The 17,852-nt window shown below is 41.1% G+C and overlaps 1 protein-coding gene across 3 annotated transcripts; it reads right to left on the bottom strand.

Moving 5' to 3' along the window:
* Nucleotides 1–675: 675 nt before the first annotated feature.
* SKA1 (spindle and kinetochore associated complex subunit 1) lies at nt 676–17,658 on the bottom strand. Of its 3 annotated transcripts, none has more exons than XM_037374118.1 (7): nt 17,333–17,450; nt 16,501–16,604; nt 15,432–15,556; nt 14,640–14,731; nt 11,098–11,235; nt 9,044–9,213; nt 676–4,486 (listed from the first exon to the last, which is right to left on the bottom strand). In XM_037374118.1, the coding sequence occupies exons 2-7, from the start codon at nt 16,595–16,597 to the stop codon at nt 4,338–4,340; spliced, it is 771 nt and encodes a 256-aa protein (XP_037230015.1). In that variant the 5' UTR covers nt 16,598–16,604; nt 17,333–17,450; the 3' UTR covers nt 676–4,337. The 3 variants fall into 3 exon arrangements, with proteins under 3 accessions (XP_037230015.1, XP_037230017.1, XP_037230018.1); XM_037374121.1 differs by lacking the exon at nt 17,333–17,450 and adding an exon at nt 17,458–17,658 and having other exon boundaries at nt 2,942–4,486; XM_037374120.1 differs by lacking the exons at nt 16,501–16,604; nt 17,333–17,450 and adding an exon at nt 16,380–16,468.
* Nucleotides 17,659–17,852: the final 194 nt, after the last annotated feature.

Below are 17,852 nucleotides of genomic sequence, written 5' to 3'. Positions count from 1 at the left end.
AGGAAATTCCATGTGACACAAGTTAGATTAAAAAAAATAAACCCAAACATTTAATAAGAAAGCACCGTTTAGTCTTTCCAATGGAACATGGTAAGCCTAATTATGTGGATATTAAGCTTTGTAGCTGCTTAAATACATATTCTCCTGGTTATCACATGCATGGGTTCCAAATTTTGCACAACACACCTTAAGGGGTCTCATTCAGTAAGAATCAAGCACTCAAGAAGAAAACCCACCAACCTATAAATGTAAAACTGGATTTAAAATAATGATTTAAATCAAGGTTTCCTGCTTTTCCATGCTGATCCTCAGCACAGGAGTTCTCTGTAGAAGCTGAATGGTTTTATAGCTTGTTTGAAACACAAAACCATCCCGCTCCTCTGATGAGGGCAAGCTTATACACATGCTTGTACAGGGCAGGGGAAGGCAAGCGGACACTCTTCTGTCAAAGTCCTCCATATCCATTAACTTCTTTATCCAGCATTCCTTTACACGGCTATTTACTGTTCAGCATTAACTCCCTATAAGCTATGATCTAGCATGGATGACACAAAACGCTCGTTTTCTCTTCCTCCCTCTTCCTCCTTGTGGGCACTATGAAAGGGAACATGTGCTCTCACAGATGGAAATCGCTGCCTCCTGAAATAACCCACAGCTAAACACCGAATGAAATACTCATGGGTAAAAGTGCTTTGAGCCTTGATTTCAACAGATAATTATTTCCATTAGCGCCTCTTCAAAGAGGAGTTAAGGAGAACAAAATATGCTTTTTAAACCCAACAAAACAGCAAAGCAACAGGAACAAAGAGCGTTTTAAAAAGCAACTTTGTTTTGTCTCAACTTTTTAGATCATGTGTGCATATTTCCTGTCCTCCAAACCCCACTGCCACACACAGGGCAACAGGATTCAGCATCGAGGCCCAATTTAACAGACATTTCTTTCTGCCTCTGCCCAAGACATTTACCACATCATATCAGATTATCGCAGACATTAAGTCCCGTATTCTGTCTAGACGAGCCTGAGGAGGTAACTTTGCTCATCAAATACATATTCATCAACTGATTCTCCTGTTCCTTACGGCTCCTGCTACGTGCAAGTTGTAGAGAGAGAGCAACAGCCATGAAAGCTCAAACCAACCCACAACCTGAGAACAGATTAAGGCTGCGGAAAGATCATGATTCCTTTCTCTTGTATCAGGTAATTAAATTTGCGTTACCTCAGTTTTATTTCCTTGTTATCAGAGGCTGACCTATTAGAGAAGCTGACATTTGGAAGAGTGCAAGTTAGCACTGGAAAGATGTGAGTTAGCTGTATTTTGGAGGAGTATTACATTAAACCATCTGGCAGGACTGTCAGAAACACCGGTATCTGCTGCTATTGCCAACTGCAGGCTGATGAAAGATACAGGGAACACTAGCCAGAGAGAAATAAGTAAACATAGCACAGGAGAGACTAATATTCTGAGGCAACTCCGGGAGATGGACATTTTGTTCCTGAAACACTCTGAAAATATCCAAAGCTCATTCAAGAGAGGAGACAGGAACTCGCTGAGCACATGGGACACCAGGGCATTATGCTGCTTCGGCTTGCAAGTCAGTGGGAACTTTCTGAGGAAGAAAGGCAGAAGGGTACAGCAAGCGACCACAACCCATGGTGAGACTTTCTCATGAGAAGTAAAAGAAAACCCACAGTATGAGGAGAGGGGATTAAAACACTGAGCACATTTGTGAGAATCTGCTTGAGGGAAAACAGTTTTGAAAATTAAAAACTCCATAGTAACAGACTGAAAGCTGTTAACCAACATCTAATTAATCACAAACTGCAATCCCTACAATAAAACATTAAATGGAATTACAGGCAGGAGGAAAAAAAAAATTCCATGCAGCAGCCAAGCTTACCCAGACCAAAACAAGTACTAAGAAAAAACACAATGAAACAAGAAACCCCCACCACAGTGATGATATCAGAAAAGAAAAAACTTCTTACAAAACTAACAGAACTTGGCTGTGAACAGCCAAAACCAAGGTTATGTTGTACAATATCAGGTTTTGGTTTTTAGTATTTTGCAGAAGACAATCTCTCGGATGCCAGCCTAAGCCGAGTATCAAACCTCCACCTTGCTGGCAACAAGCAACAATCACACTGCATGCTGGCACAAGTACCACTCGGCCATTTTAGAAGCAGAGGTTAGGCTTTGGCTACAGTTTGCAATTACACCAGCTGTCAGAGGGCACGAGTGCTGTGAGCTTGCCTGATTTCTGTTGCTCTTGCTCTACTCCAGCCTTCCAATCTGCTAGTGCAGGTTCCGTGCCTGGACAGAAGGTCTCAGAGCTGCTGCAGCTGTGTGCTTCCTGTCCCTAGTGCTACGCAGGTACCACAGGGCTTTGACGATCCAAAGACCTGCTCATTTGAACAGTGAAGAATCAAATGTTTTAAGAACAGCCAATTTTAAACAATCATTAAGAAAGGGACTCTCATCTTTCCCTGATTATAATAACTGAAACATTAAACACCTGCCCCTCGGTCTCGTTTTCCCATCAGTAAGGTCCTTTTTAAGCCTGCCATAACTATCCCATATACACAGACCTATTCTTACAACAAAGTGTTTACTTGGACATGGTTCTTCTGAGCCCATTTGAGGCTCTTTTTGCTTCTTCCCCACACTTCTAAAGTTAAAGCCATGTAATCGCAAAATAAATTGCAGAGGAAGAAAAGTCAACATGCTGCAAATACTGAAACAGCCCCGTGTCCAACAGACCAACCTCCCTGTAGGGGCACGTATGCAATGGGAGCTCCTCCTGGTGCAGGCTGGAGACCTGATGAGTCAGATGATCAGGGAGAGCAGAAGAAAACAGAAGTTAGGCTGCTGGACAGTCTGGAACAAGCCACCTGGAACTGTCAAAACCAAAAATGAAATAAAAGGCAAGCCAGTGCAACTGCTTTATGAGGAAATTTCTTTTTATTAAGTCACGATAGTCTTAATGATATTGCCAGTCCTGACTCTTGAAAGACTCTTCAGAGTACATGAAGCTGGGCAAAACGGAAAAAAAAAACAACCACAAAACAACAACAAAAAAGGACCTGATGATCCACGGACCCAAACCTCTACACTTATTATTTAATATAAAATGAGCTTTGCAAAAGATCAGATGGACTCATCTGCCACCTATAGAAACTGGTTTTGCACAGGCTCCTATGCTGTGCATGCACCTGAACATGAAATACACTGCAATATGATGCAGAGTGGATACCTCAACTTGGATCTCAACATCCCAGAGCAGAAGACGAAAAAAACAAACAAAAAAACCCTCTACACACAAAAATGGGAATCTAGGATTGTTTAGCACTCACCAGGATCTCTTTGCTGAGAAAGTTCAAAGTTCATTCAAGGTCTTCTGCTCATTAAATTGTCATCTTAATACTGACAGGAGGAGTTATTTTAGATTAGAAGTTAGGACAGCAGCAGATACAGGCTTATAGAAGAAAAAGACTGTAGCTTTTCTTATCAAAAGTTTTGATTACTTGCAGAGTTGATATTTATCACAGTAATTCTACTCTGGAACTTACTACACTAATAGGTCATTTGAAAGCAACCTTCTATAATAAAAACTGTGGCAAGTTTGACCAGTATTTTCGAAGTGAAAGTAACAGCTTCACTTACAAAATCCCACTGCTCTACTGTCCCAGTCTCACGGGTTGGTCTGGGGGAAAAAATCTGGCTGCATGATGAAGTATGAAAACCACATGGCGAACAGAACTACCAATCATCAGTCTGGAAATGTTTAAACCACTTCAGATCCTCCTGTTCAAGCAATGCAGGAAACACCAAAACATATAATTACGATAAGAAGAAAAAGATTAAGAAAAGGAAATCTGGAAATTGGTTTGAGGGATTAAAAGAAAACAATCAAATGCTTCCTTTGAGTAGCTACAGAGCCTTAGGCACAGTCTCCAACTCATAAACACAAAGGAACATTACTAACATGCAGAGAATTAAACTTTGAAGCGCTGACCTGAAAACGTGATTAAAACTGCCTGTGACTACAGGTGCACCAATTGCCAATCTGGTTTGCATTTGTAATTTTCCAAGAGGCAGTCGTTCCTCTCAAGTTTTCAAAACAAAACTCAAATACTTCAAAGCCATTTGATACCACCACCCCTAATTTAGGATAGATGTCTGAAAATCCCTTCTTGGTCCTCACTCCTGCCTTTTAGAAAATAAGAGAGTTGGATAGAACACCAACACATAGAATCGCTCTACAGACAACAAAATATCTCTGCATCTCAAAATACTTCTGCCTTCCGTGTCCTGGGTAAGCAGAGTACAGAAAGCTTCTTAACAGATCACATAGCGTACAAGTCCTGAGCCACGGACTTCTCTCAATCTCTGGCAGTGGCGCAGGATATCGATGATCCTATAGAAGCGCTTATCCACTTTCAGTTGGTTAAACTCTTTGATATCAGCCTCCACAATAAAAAATGCACCTGGAAAACAAACAAAGACTTTGCTATAGAAATGATTATGTTGTAGGATAATCTAATATTACACAAGTAACAATACGACCTCTTCTTAACAATGCACACTGATGAAAAAATAGAATCAGCAGTAGGACAGCCTCATGTGACCTCAGGAACTTTGTTCTGCTTTCTAAATTTGTCATCAGAAAGAGGAATTACCAGCCTTCCCATTAAATTCCACTACCCTGCATTGTCCACAGGGCCCATTCAGCGAGCTCCACCTGTTGTCAGCTGTGTCTACTAACATCTCTCAACTACTAACATCCATGCTCCTCTATCAGGGTGTAAAGTCTGTAGCAGACCAAAACGCCACCCAGGACCAGGTACGAGATTTTCCACAGATACGCCAGAAGATGTGGCTAGTAGAAAGTTGATTACAGCACACTTTGAAGAGTCTTGATGCCTAACAGTAAAATTTTCTTCGAGGCCTTGCCCATAGGTGCTCTGCTTTTAGTGAGCTCCAAAGCACTGACGTGAGCAAAACCGAAGAGATGCTCAGGGTCTGTCTAAAGACCGTAACAGCTTTACAAAGAAAGGCACAATGCTTCAGTGTTTCTATCATGGAACACAGCTGAGCAGCAGCGTAATTTGCATCCCAAGTAATTGCTTTGCAATGTCTGAAATGAGCTGTGGCCTGATGATGTCCTTTCAGCAGGCACTCAAGTTCTGGCATTGGCCCTTTGCAGATAGAAGGACAGAGCCCTGCATACATCAGAGCTATGCAGCCCACCATCCCCTTGACTTCCATCAGACTTAGAAAAGAGTAATTCTTCATTAATTAAGGAAATGCAAGAAAAAGACTAATCACTTGGAACATCATCCTCCTTATGTCTCTAAGAAAACGTCACAGGAAGGTCCTGCATCAGAGCTGGCAGCCTATCCCTTCTTGTGCTTGATTAACTACTTCTAACAGGCAATTCTCATTATTTAGTGCTTGTAAGAAACCAAGGCCTTGACTGGAGTGAAAGCATTTAAAATTTAAAAACAGAACCCCAAGAAAGTCCCCACAAGCTAACAGTAGACACCAGGAAGGCAGGCAGGAATTATTCTAAGCACAGCTACATTCACTGTGATTTCACATTCAGTCTTTATACACTGCTCAGATAGGAGATAATTATAGATCTAGTAAAAAGACCGTAGATTTAATGCTTTCTGTAACATGGCACAAGGTTTTAACGATGCATCTGCACAAAACCATAAGAAAGAAAAGCAATTATCTTTAAAGGGAGGAAGTAGAAGGAAATAACACATTCTTCTGTAGTATCATGCTTCCAAGTCTTACATGCAAGAAGTCACAAGGCCAGGGGTGTTCGAGATTGGAAAAAGAGGATAGCATTCTCCCTCCTTTTACACTGGAAGTAAGGCAGAGGCAGCAGCATCAACCAAGTTATTGGAAAGTCCTTCCTGCTTAACTAAGGAGAAAGTAGCTGATGCTAGCTGGAAAGCCCCAGCTGCCAAGAAAGCTTTTATTTATTAAACAAATACAACGTAGCTTTACACAGGCACATCTGTGTTTTCCTGTAAACATCTCATCTTTAAATTTCACCTTATGAGTGGTTTAGCAGGATACACACTCCACTATGAAGGAGCAACCAAGGACATAATGGCCATTTAGAGCTAAGGTCTCAGAGTGCCATTTATAAGCGTGGTCTTCCCCAAAATATTGCATAGCCAGAGCTGAAGAATTAGGAGATCAGTTTCTCACAGACTGGGCTGTTCTGAGAGCTGGTGACACAGATTCTAGTAGAATCTTCCAGAGACAGCAACTGTCAAAAGCTGGAGGTCTTCCCCTAGATGAACTATGCTGGATCTCAGCAGAGCTTTCAACACTGCCAATTCACATACAGATGAGAAGTGGAAAGTTTGTTTACTAGGAAAAGAAAAAACTTGCATTACTGATTAAAAACGTAACTACAGTTGGACAGAGACCATTTGCAATCACCAGTAACAGGGTGATACACCTGAACAGTGTTAGGAACCCAGGGATAATCTGCAAACCAATTTTGGTCTGTTATACCTGGGGGAGCACCAGAATGTCCTCAACCTGGGCAGAATATGATTTCTTCTTGTATTTGCCCAGAATTCAGGACAGCAACATTCAGCATAGCAGGATCATTTTTATGAAGAAACCACAGCTGGAAAAAGGGCAGTGGTTTGGTTGGAAGGAGTAGGTGAAGGCACTAAATAACTAGCTAAACTGACCTACCTTACTGTGTGGAAGGTTACCCTGATAAACCTGGCAGCATCTTTTCTGATCAGAAGAAGAGGTCAGCTGGCAATCAGCCCAGGCTGAGAAACTGTGGGAATCCTAAGCAGACACACACTCACAGTAGAAATTTAAGCTAACAAATCAATGAATGCACAACCTCATCCTGAAAAATGCAATGGATAAAGACATTTAATCATTTTGTGCAGGCCAGTTAAGAACTGTCTGACAGGCTGCCAGACCTCTTCTTTAGACTTTCTAGATGATTAGTCACAACAAAAAACAAAAAAACCTCTCTCTCTCTCTCACATGCTGAATGTCCTAGTTTCCTAACTAAGCTTTCCAACATAAACAAGAAAATCAAGACTGTCTCTCAGGTACTTTAAGAAATTAAAAGCCTCAATTTTTCAGACTTTTAAAAAATAATACTTTCTGGATAAAATTATCTCTGACTAGCTGTAGCTTTCTCAAGCTGCTAGAATGGCTCCTTCATCGCAGCCGAGGCTGCCATGGATCACAGTGCAGTCTAAGCAGCATTCCAGGCCTAGGAGGGCCCTTACAGTGTTTAGTCTCTCCTCTGTAGCCACAGGCTCCAAGTCCTTATTATCATCCTGAGGACAGGAACAGCTAAACCAAAAAGATACTTTAAGTTAAAAATGAAGAAGCAAGCCTTTTAAGAAATCCTAGATTAATATAAACCACTCTTAGACTGAAGCAAAATTTGTCTAGAGAAAAGCCGAACTATCAGAGCTCAAATCAGAAGTCAGTTACGTGAAGTAGTCTGGCTGCATGTCTTTAATATGGTGCTTTAACATGCTAAAATCCTTTACAACACTGACTTTCATACCACACATTTACCCCACAGGTCTCAAAACAGTGCCAGGCGTGTCCATCATATCAGTCGCTTTCCTACAGAACAGCTGCATTTAGAATCTAGAGTTAGTGATGTTATCACCGCAATATAACATTGAGAGACTCTTGATTAGCAACAAATCCAAAGGAAGGCAGAAAAAGTCATAGTTTGTCATAAGGTGACTCCCAAGTACCCAGTGAATGCTCAGGACAGAATGTTCTTGCATTCTGTTCAGGGCAAAAATTGAGAGGCCAAGGTGTCAGAAAGCATCTCTTTCTGTGAGACAGAAGAAAATTTGCTCTACATTTTACATCCGAACTTGGAAACATGAGGGTATTCTAAGGACATTGCCAAGCTTGACATGTGCAGTACACCCCCCCAGGAATAATTACATACTTGCTCTCAAAAGGAAAGGAATGTCAAAAAGGAGATTTTAATATTAGAGATTTACTGTGCCACATACCTTTGGAAAAACTAAGCTGTAAGTACAACTTGCTTTTAAATTGAGAGAAAGACATTTTGGTGCATTTTTGTTCCCTCTATGCTTTTAAGAGGAGAAAGCTTCTTAAATTATCAGACATCCCTGTCTCTTCCACAGACCCACTGCAGCATGACTGATTACCCTTATTTCCCAACTTCAGAACAAATTTTTAATACCTCATGTCCTTTCTAGCTTAAAAACTGAAACCACAATTTCTAGTTTGGTTATCAAACTAGGAGTTTCCAGAACTTATGGCGATTCCAAATTAAATCTTTGTACACTCAAACACACCATGAAAGTGACATGTTTTCAGGGAAAACATAAAAAAGTATCCAAATCAGTTATAGGAAAACTGTTCAGTCAAAACAATAACCCCTTGTTGCTACACTGTATGACTTTATCTAGAAGAGGTGACAGGATCTTATACTGACTATGCAGTTCTGTATCGTAAGAAGACATTAAGATATACATAAGATATATTCCTTACGGCCTAGAATCTGATCTGGAAATGAACTTTATTTCTGTTCTCCTCCCCTTATATCAAAGGGCAACCAGAACTTTCATTGCTCCAGACAGTCAAAGTGTTGCTTATCCACAGTAGTGGATTCTTTAGGGCCAAATCTGATTTAGAGTGTGGCACCCTGTGCTGGTAAGGAAGGGAAAGCCCTGCTAAGTCTAAAGATTATTAATTATTTTTCCTGTTCTCTGCCTGAGAATAAGCAATGCCAGGTTTTCTAAAATTTTTCAGGACTGACAGTTTTAAACACTCCCACAGGTTAGACCATTCCACCAACTACCAGAATGCCTGGATAGATGATTTTCTGAGAAAAAGATGCTGAAAGTTAGACTATAACATGAAAAGCATGTGCTGTCCTTAGTTCATCATTCAATACTCCAGTACTTTTATACTTGTGCAGCAATATCCAAGTGTTTTGAGTTTGGTACTAACGGGGGAGGGGGGGGACGACGACGGGACGGGAATACCTTTTGTATCCTTTGTGTCTTCTTCCAGGAACCTGTGGTAGAGTTTTCTTACTTCTCCATTCACAGATTTCAAAGGCTGATCCAAGATCTTGTATTTGCACACCACAGCCTTGTTCATCGCTTCAACAACTGCATTAACGTGATCACATGTTAAACGACCTTTCATATACCTACAAATAGAAATAAAAATCAGTAACCAGAAAGTCACACAGTTCCATGTTTATTTTTCTCTTTCGGCAGCCTTAACTGAACATGCTATTCCTAGTTAGAGGCAGTTTCTTCTGCTTTGTGTTAATGAATAAGCGTTGTCATTAATTTTGTTCATTTCCCTGATTGTTTTAATAATCTTGAAGGTAAAAAAGCCATGATAAAACCTAAACCAGAAAGATGAAACATTAGAAAGCTAAGTTAAAAAGTAAAAGATATCCAGTGCTTAAGCTCTAACGAGCCTTCCAAAATGGAATAAAAGTTGCTTTTATAGCATATCCCTTAAACTACAAACAGAAAAAACAAGCAACTTTGCAGCAAACATAGCATGAGTCAAAACTGAAACGAAATGTTTTTGCTTAAGAGGGCAATTTGGTTCATGTGATAACCATAAATAACCTGTGTTTAACCTTAACAGCCATTCCTTTGTGGGTTTTGTTAAGAAATACCAGTTTTGTGTTGGTTCTTACATTTTATTATGCAGCCGACTGAGCTACACAGACACAGTTCTGCACTACCAACATCCACTTCTGAACTTTCAGAGCATTTCATAAAACTAGTACTAAAATAATAAGACCTGCTGATAACAGCCTAGAGGTACAGGAAGCACAGAGATAAAAACAAAGTGATGTGGAACTATTAGAACACCGGAATACTTGCAATAAGGCTATTCAGTATTTATAGATGTAAAGGCACAAATTCAGGGAAAAGGAAACATGCTACAAACTGAGAAGCCATTATTTAAAAATTAAATCTGAAACTCATATGCCGAGCAGTAAGCTAAATACAAAACAAAACCCCAGAAAGCACTTCAGTAAAAGCCAGGGCAACCTCACAACTTGAATTCACGACTTGAATTCACGACTTGAATTCAGGCTCCTTCATTTTTTGGACTGAGTAATTTGGTGGAAGAAAGCAGGCACTGCTCACCTGAAAACTGTGAAAGCTACAGGAAAGACTATTTGAAAGCCTCAAGTAAACGCAGACTCAAAAAAAATAATCTTATTGAAATAAGTGTTGCCAGGGAACACACTGAATCTAGAGTCTTGGTAACAATTTAGCCTTAAAAGAGAATTTTCTCCTTTTTGCAGAAATGTTTGTCCTTGTCCCCAAAATGCCATTTAAGAAAAGTTATCCCTACACAACAGACTTCAGATGAGGATTTCTATTAATCAGGTCCCAATGGTAGGGGGAAAAACCCCATGGCTTTCTATTCCAGAAATTTGGGATATTTCAGCTGGAGGCATTTTTTGCTTTTAGCAAGCCTGATTTCTTTTCCTGTCTCAAAACAGAGTGGTAAGTCAAGACCTTAAGTTTTCAGAAACCAAGAGCTGGGTCAAATAAAAATAGCATTTATCATTATATTGACTTGGCAGTGCCGAGTTAACAGTTGGACTTGATGATCTTAAAGGTCTTTTCCAACCTAATTGATTCCATGATTATTTTTCCTTTTAAGTGTAACCCTACCTTCCATCTTAGGAGATGATGGCTCCTTTTTTAAAAAAAAAGTCAGTTCTCAAAACAAGAAGAGAACCCATCCATTAGCTAACATATTTCTGTCTATACAATTAAAATGAATTTTCAGACAAGAGCTTTGGGTTTTCACCGATTAGTTCTGATCTTCTCAACATATAAATAAAAAGACTTAATTAGCTGTATTCATTTAATTTACTAGTTTGACAGTATTGCATATAAAGTATTTGAAGCTATTATGTTTCATGCTGTGGAACATTTAAAATTTCAAAACATCTCTGTCAGTCTCAGTTCTGCAAGAGCACACTCTCCCAAACCTACATTTGCCACCCAAATTGGCATGACAGGGTCTAAGAAAAGCCACGCTTACTTACGCAGGAACAGATTCAAATTCTTCCACAGTGACTAAGGGTACTTTTTTAGCAAGTCTTGGCCTTTCTGTAGGTTTCTTTGCATGTTTGGGTTTTACAACTTCTGTTTGTTCTTTAAATTTCACAGTCAGACCAGCGATGCTGTAAAAAGAACGAAGTGCATAAATAGCAGATAAGTAGTAAGAAGAATACCATTATATTATCAAGTCTGCTTACTCTCAGACCTAAGTTCCTACCCATCTGCTAGGCTGGATGAACACAATTCATGATCTTTCCTGGAAGAAAAATAAAGAAAGCCTACTCCATTTCAAATTGCATACTTTAGCTGAATTCATTACAGCTCTTCATTTCTCTGCTACAGAGGTGGCTAGCAGGTGAATTGGAAGCAGTCCAAATGCAGCACAGAGCAGTTAAGAATTCAATGTACCATTACATTTCACAAAACACGAGGCCTTGCTTTTTATCAGATGGACCACAGCACAGAGCTGCACCTAACAGGCAGATCTGAAATACTTCACAGCTCTTTGAAACAAGTTCAAATCTTGGGAAGCCTGACTCATCCAATAATCTTTTGAAGCAAAGAAATTCAACACCATCCAGCAGGCTGGGATTTTTTTTAATTTTTTTTTTTTTTTTTAGGCTAGATCCCAAAAGCCAAGGAATTTCCTGCTTTGAGTGATTATTAAAGCATTATTTTTATAAATTCACCCTTCCTCCAAACACTCAGCTTAGAGCCTCAAACCCTGAGTTATTTGCCAGCCACCCACCTAGCTGCTCTCCTGCTCATTGGTGGGAGGACAGCAAAGAGGATACATTTGGCCAAACCCACTGTCAGCTGAATACAAGGACGTTATTGGGCTGAGATGTGCAAAGAAATAACTGATGCAGTACCAAGCTGACCTGTCACAAAGATCTGATCCTCTGCTTTGATCTAACCTTCCCACAAGGAGATACCTTTGTTTAACAGTCATTGAACGGCACAGCAGTGACCCATCTGTTGACCCACTGTGCCATGCCGCAATGCAGTGCCCTTCTGAAATCCAGGACACCAACAGTTAAGCTAACCCAGATGTAAACATCTGAAAAAAACAAGGTGAGGCCCTGCTCAAAACTAATCCTGGCACCCTGGAGCTAGCACTAGTGGCAGGGAAGGGAAAGGGAAAGGTGGGGACTTTTGGTGGTGTTGGAGGCAGGTTTGAAACAGTGACTGAGACAGGTGAGAGAGGCAAGTTCATGTCTTAAAACTTCACTCCTCCCATACACTCCAGTCTCCTGCCATCCTCCTCACTGCAACAAACTTCTTATCTTTTCTAGATGATTCTTCCCCAGGAGGTACTTCTGCTTTGGGTTCCCACCCACCACCTTGCCTCTACATTGCTGCTGTGAGATGGTACATATGCAGTTCACTGCTGAGCCGGACCATGAAAACAAAGAACTGAAGTATTCAAAAATCTGGCTTTGGTGTGGTGAGAAACTGCTCTCTCAATAAACACCTGGAATACTTAAGATTCACGGAAATAAAAAGCATGTTCAATGTGATTCCTCTGGTAAACAAGAACATTAAAACCAAGAATACAGGAAAGAAACAACAGCTAAAGTCATGAATTGTTCGATTTGTCTGTGTGGGCGTTTTCATTCTGAGATTTGAAGGCCTGTCTCACCAGTGTTCAAGTGCTTGCTCTGCTTTCTGCATTACTTGTCTCATGATAACAACTCAACAGACAATCAGTACTCAGTTCCTCAAGCATTTTGGGGTGTGGAGGAACAGAAATGGAGAAGGTCAATGGAGAAAGGCTTGGGGAAGAGGACTGAAGGCCTGTTTACAGTGATACAGATGGATTCTGACCAATTACGGTCTGTCTTGCACTTGCTCAATCCTCCACTGTATCACACAGTGAAAACCAAGAAGTGATAATGTGGGGAGAAAGGAGACAGGGTGCTTTGACAAACAGCATTAACCTATCAATGTATTATTCCCAGGACAAAACAACACAAACCGAGACTGACAGAACAGCAGTTGTAAGCTGGTAGAGCACAATCTGTAGAAAATTATTAGAAAAACTTGCTTAGTTTTACATGTGTGGTTCTGTCTAGAAAGGGAAGGACCAACTAAAGTCGTATCACAGTTAACTTCTTGATCAAAACCAGGACAAGTCTGGAAGGGAAACCGATATCCCAAAGAATCTTTTTGATATCAGAGGTGGCACAGTCACTAAACAAGCCTCATTTGTGTCTGATTTCCAGGAGCTAATGTAAACTTAAGACAAAGGATTTTCCTAAATTAAGGAAGTTACAAAAGGAAGGCAGAGCCCCAGTGACAATTTCTGAAGAACTTCCATTCTTTCACACACGCACACACAAAACAAGATCCAAATTGAAAAGGAATAAGACATCTCTGGACACGTTTTTAGGAGGCTGTTTCCTAAACTGAAGGTTCATGTCTAAAGGGTTGCATTCAGAAAAAAAAGCTTCTGCACAACTCATCTCTTTACGGGCTAAGACTAGTCCAAGTTTCCATACAAGCAGTACCTATACAGATCAGAACATTGCTACACACTATCTAAAATTAGTTAATTTTTCTCTTCTGTACCCCAATTTTGCTGGAATACACCGGTAATGTTTTCAGCCTGAGGCTTGTCTGGCACTAGGAGCAAGACCAGGTAATGCTGATAGATTCAGGGCACATACTGGAAGCACTGAATTCAAATAGATTGATGCATTGCCTTCTGGCAAGCTATGAGGGTAGAAGCAAGTTGGGGGATCTTCAGATGTTACTCTAAAATCAGAGATACCCATCTGGCATATGCCAGCATCACTGAAAAATAAAAAACAATTCTAACAGGCCAAAGAAAGAGCTGACCACTCCAAGAAACCTAGTCAGAGTTATGTCTTAGAAACCTTCTGAATAATAGCTATTGTTCCACATACTTGTGTTTCATTCTCTCACTTGAGCTACTTTATTCTGAACAGCTTCTTAGTGCAGCCCTTTCTCAAAGGCAAGTGGATGTCATTGCCAGCTAAAATAAATGCCAGGCTGCTGCATGGAAATGAGAATAAAATTACCACAAGCATAATTCAAATCTCCACAGACAGATGACTGAGTTAGAGGAATTTATTTTTTTTAAATGGTATTTGTAAGGGCAGTGTTGAACTTTAGTCCTAGTGACCCAGCACTTGGATCACTAACCTACTCTTCAATCCTTAGGTGCCACAGCTATCAAATCAGCGTGCTTACAATTCTAAAGCAAGGACTGTTCAGATTTATAGAAGAACAAGCTTTCTACCATCTTGTCATATCTGCCACTGGAAACTTCCATCTGAACAACTTAATATTTTACAGGTTTTACCCAAGGGATTTGTTAGGGTGTTATCCCAAGCCTGGTAGTGAACAGTCAAAAGCAAACTCCAGAATCAATACATATAACAACCTTGGCTCCCAGAAGTTCACAGTTAATATACACTAAAAGGAGTACAGCTGTATTGTAGTGCTGCAGCTGGACACTGCCAGGAGCAGCCTGCTATGTCCACGCTCATGTACTACCTACCAGCTCTGAGTCAGTTTAGGCAGATGGGGAGGAATGTGTTCACGGAGGTACAGTGCTTTACGTAGATCTCTCTCAGCTGACTTCTGGAGCCTCTGAAATTGACATTAAGACTTCATCAGAAATCTGAAACTATTAATGTCAAGCAAGTAAAATTAGTTTAGTATTAGGGCAACGCTAAAATACTTTCCATCTTGATTAAGAGGTGTTCTTTTCTCTCTCTCCATCATCTTGCCTCCCTACCCCCTAATTTCCCAAGAGCAACTAGTAAAACTCAGATAAACAAAGCTAAGAGTGCCCTCTAAGTGTCAGAGAAAACTTAGTGCGTAAGAAGTACACCTTTAACAATATACCTCAGCAGGTCTGGGCAGGGGAATGGCGGTGGTGATAAGATACTACAGGAAACTCATCTACATTCCCCACACAACACTTTCACAAAAGACTTAACACATGAAGGCACTGCAAACACACAAGTAGAACAGATAAATATTCTAATTAAAGAGTTTTAATAGCTATTGCAAGGATGTAAAAATAGAACTACCCTTTAGATCACAGTATCTATTATGACACAGACATGCTTCCAATGTATAAACCTTGAAAAATAAAATCTTGACAGATCATCATGTTGGAGAGCTGCTTAATTAAACTATCAGTAAGCCTGTTCCAAGCCCGTTTCTCTTGTTAACCACATACATCCAAACCTATCAATAAGGATCTAGAAAATAACAACTACACACTTATCAAAGATGCCTCTAGAATCTTTCAGTATTTTACGAACAGGAAAAAAAAGATTACTTTTAGCAAATTCTTCAGTTTTTCTTGTTCTTCAACTTCTGTTTCCATTTTATTCAGGAGACCATGCAAAAGAATTATCTCACGTCCTATTTTAGAGAACATAGACCTGAGGGATGGCTCTCGACCTGTCAAAGAGAGAACATTAAGCCAAAAAAGCCAGAACACCTCCAACGCAAAACCAAAATCCCACTTCCCACCCCTTCACAAGCAGTGTTTATGTACTAACACTATGCTTCCCAACCACCGTATCTTCCCATGAGAAGCAGCAATGTTTTCTAGTCAAACTGCCAACCTCCTACTCCATACAGCCAACAGTGTTCAAAGCTGCTGAAAGAATGAAGGCCTCTCTCCAGCATGAGGCTGGAAAGCACTAAGCTGTACCCACTACCACTGCAGGTTGCAGGTAGAGGACACAGGTCTTAAACACAGCTTCACTTTCACAGCTGCTTGGCTATAGCACCCTGTTCTCTCCTTCATGACCTCACACTGTTTAGGGCTATAGCTCCTCTTCCAACAGGTTTGCCTAGACGACCAACTGACCTTCCCAACCAACATTTCTATGATCCTGTGTAACTCCTCTTTCAGCCTATGAAAGGGTAAGAGATGAATCTGAAACATTCCAATCAATTTCAGTATGTCAGTTTAAATAAGTTTGTTGCCCACTGCCACAGCCAGCCACTCCTGGAATGCTAGGACAAGACACCTGTATAAACTTTCACCTGTGCCTTTGCACATTTTTGTGATTAGGCTTGACATAATTGCTTAACATACTTGGCAGCATATTTTTTCTTCTCCTATTAGGAGCTTTCACTACCAAGTACATAAAATACAGGGTACATTCACCAACAGTCTTCAAGCCCCTCTGAGCAACACACTTTCACCCAGCCTACGTTCTCTGCTTGGCACCTAGTTCCCTGATAATGCTCCCATTTTGTCATCCTTGCTCACTTTATTGTTATTCTCTACATTTTCCTTGATTCCCACTTCATGGTACATTCCTTGTCTAATTAGAGCATTGCCATTTTCTGCAAGGAAGTGCAAACCAAAAGCCACTCTTAATTTCTTTTACCTATCCTTCTTAAAATAAGAGTCTTTTTAATTTTTGAAATCTTCTTGTTGATGTGAAGGCATAAATCTTCCAGGCCTGAGGACACCCTGTGCTCCATCACCACACTGAGGGGAAACAGAAGTGCAGTAATTTAAGACTTCAGTTGCAAACACTAAGCACACAAGCAGAATTTTAAAAAAAGACCCTGATCTCTCACACAACCAAATGGAACCTAAGTGAAGCAGTAAATGTAGTAACCACCTTCTATTTTAGCAAACTGCATGCAGGAGAGAAAGCGCAGTGACCAGCATTAAACAAGACAAAGCAATTCCCCTGAACTCTGGCGATAAACGCAGCGTAATATCAGTACAAGGATTCCTCATCAAACTGGGTAAGTCTTTTATTATATTAAGGCGTTAACTACTAAAGGAATTGGAAATTTACTGCAATGAGCAAGAAATATGGTTTATATGGTTCTATAAGGCTCTCTCAGGGAGACTGAGGTGTTTTGATCTTTTTTTTTTAAATGACCAGTACTTAAACAAAAAGAAACGTGCACTTGCTTGCTAGAAGAGTATGCACGCACAAAAGGCAGCATTATACATGGGTTACCCTTATATAAGTACAAGTATTAACTGTATTATAGAAAACAACAGATGAAGACGCGCCGCCGACCGGGCAGCCCTCAAGGCCGGCCTGGCTGGCCCGGCGCTTCCCGCGCTCACGCTGCTCCCTCTGGCGGCCAGCACCTGGAAACAAACTTTTTCTTTTCCTTGTCGTTCTAAAATACCACGAACTAGCACGCTTGCTGCGTTAGTTATTGAAGATTCGCCCATTTCCACACCCTCCGTACCACAGGAGAGTCAAGGGGAAAGGAATCCTCTTCAGCCTGCACCAGCCCCCGGCCACTCGCGCTCCGTTTTGCCTCACGTCCTGCGACCCGACCCGAGTTCTCCTCCCGCTGCGCCCCGCTCTCACCGCTGCGCCGACCGGAGCCGGCTCGCTCGGGGTGCTGAAGAAGAGACCGGATCCCTGCGGCACGACCCCGACCGGCTCCGCCGGCTTCTGGCGGCACCGGCGATTCGAACCCGCCGCGCCCGCGCAGCCGTTGGAGAGCTCAGGCGCCTGCGCGGCCGCGGCGGGCGGGAAGCGGGAGGCGCTGCTGAGGGGAAGCGCAACGGCTGAGGTGGAGCTCCCGGCCGCGCTGGCAACTGGGATTCCAACGTAAAAAAAACCAAGGCCACAGCATTTATTAATCGGTTACATAAATTCCGTTTATTTCGGCGTTCAACAGAAGACAAAGCCCTCAATAAAAGTTGTCACTTTTCAACATAAACATACTCATGTTGGTACATCTTATAGAATATCAGCCA

The sequence above is a fragment of the Falco rusticolus genome, chromosome Z, assembly GCF_015220075.1.
Source record: "Falco rusticolus isolate bFalRus1 chromosome Z, bFalRus1.pri, whole genome shotgun sequence".
NCBI classification, from domain to species: Eukaryota; Metazoa; Chordata; class Aves; order Falconiformes; family Falconidae; genus Falco; species Falco rusticolus.
This window is presented reverse-complemented; position numbering and strand designations above follow the sequence as displayed.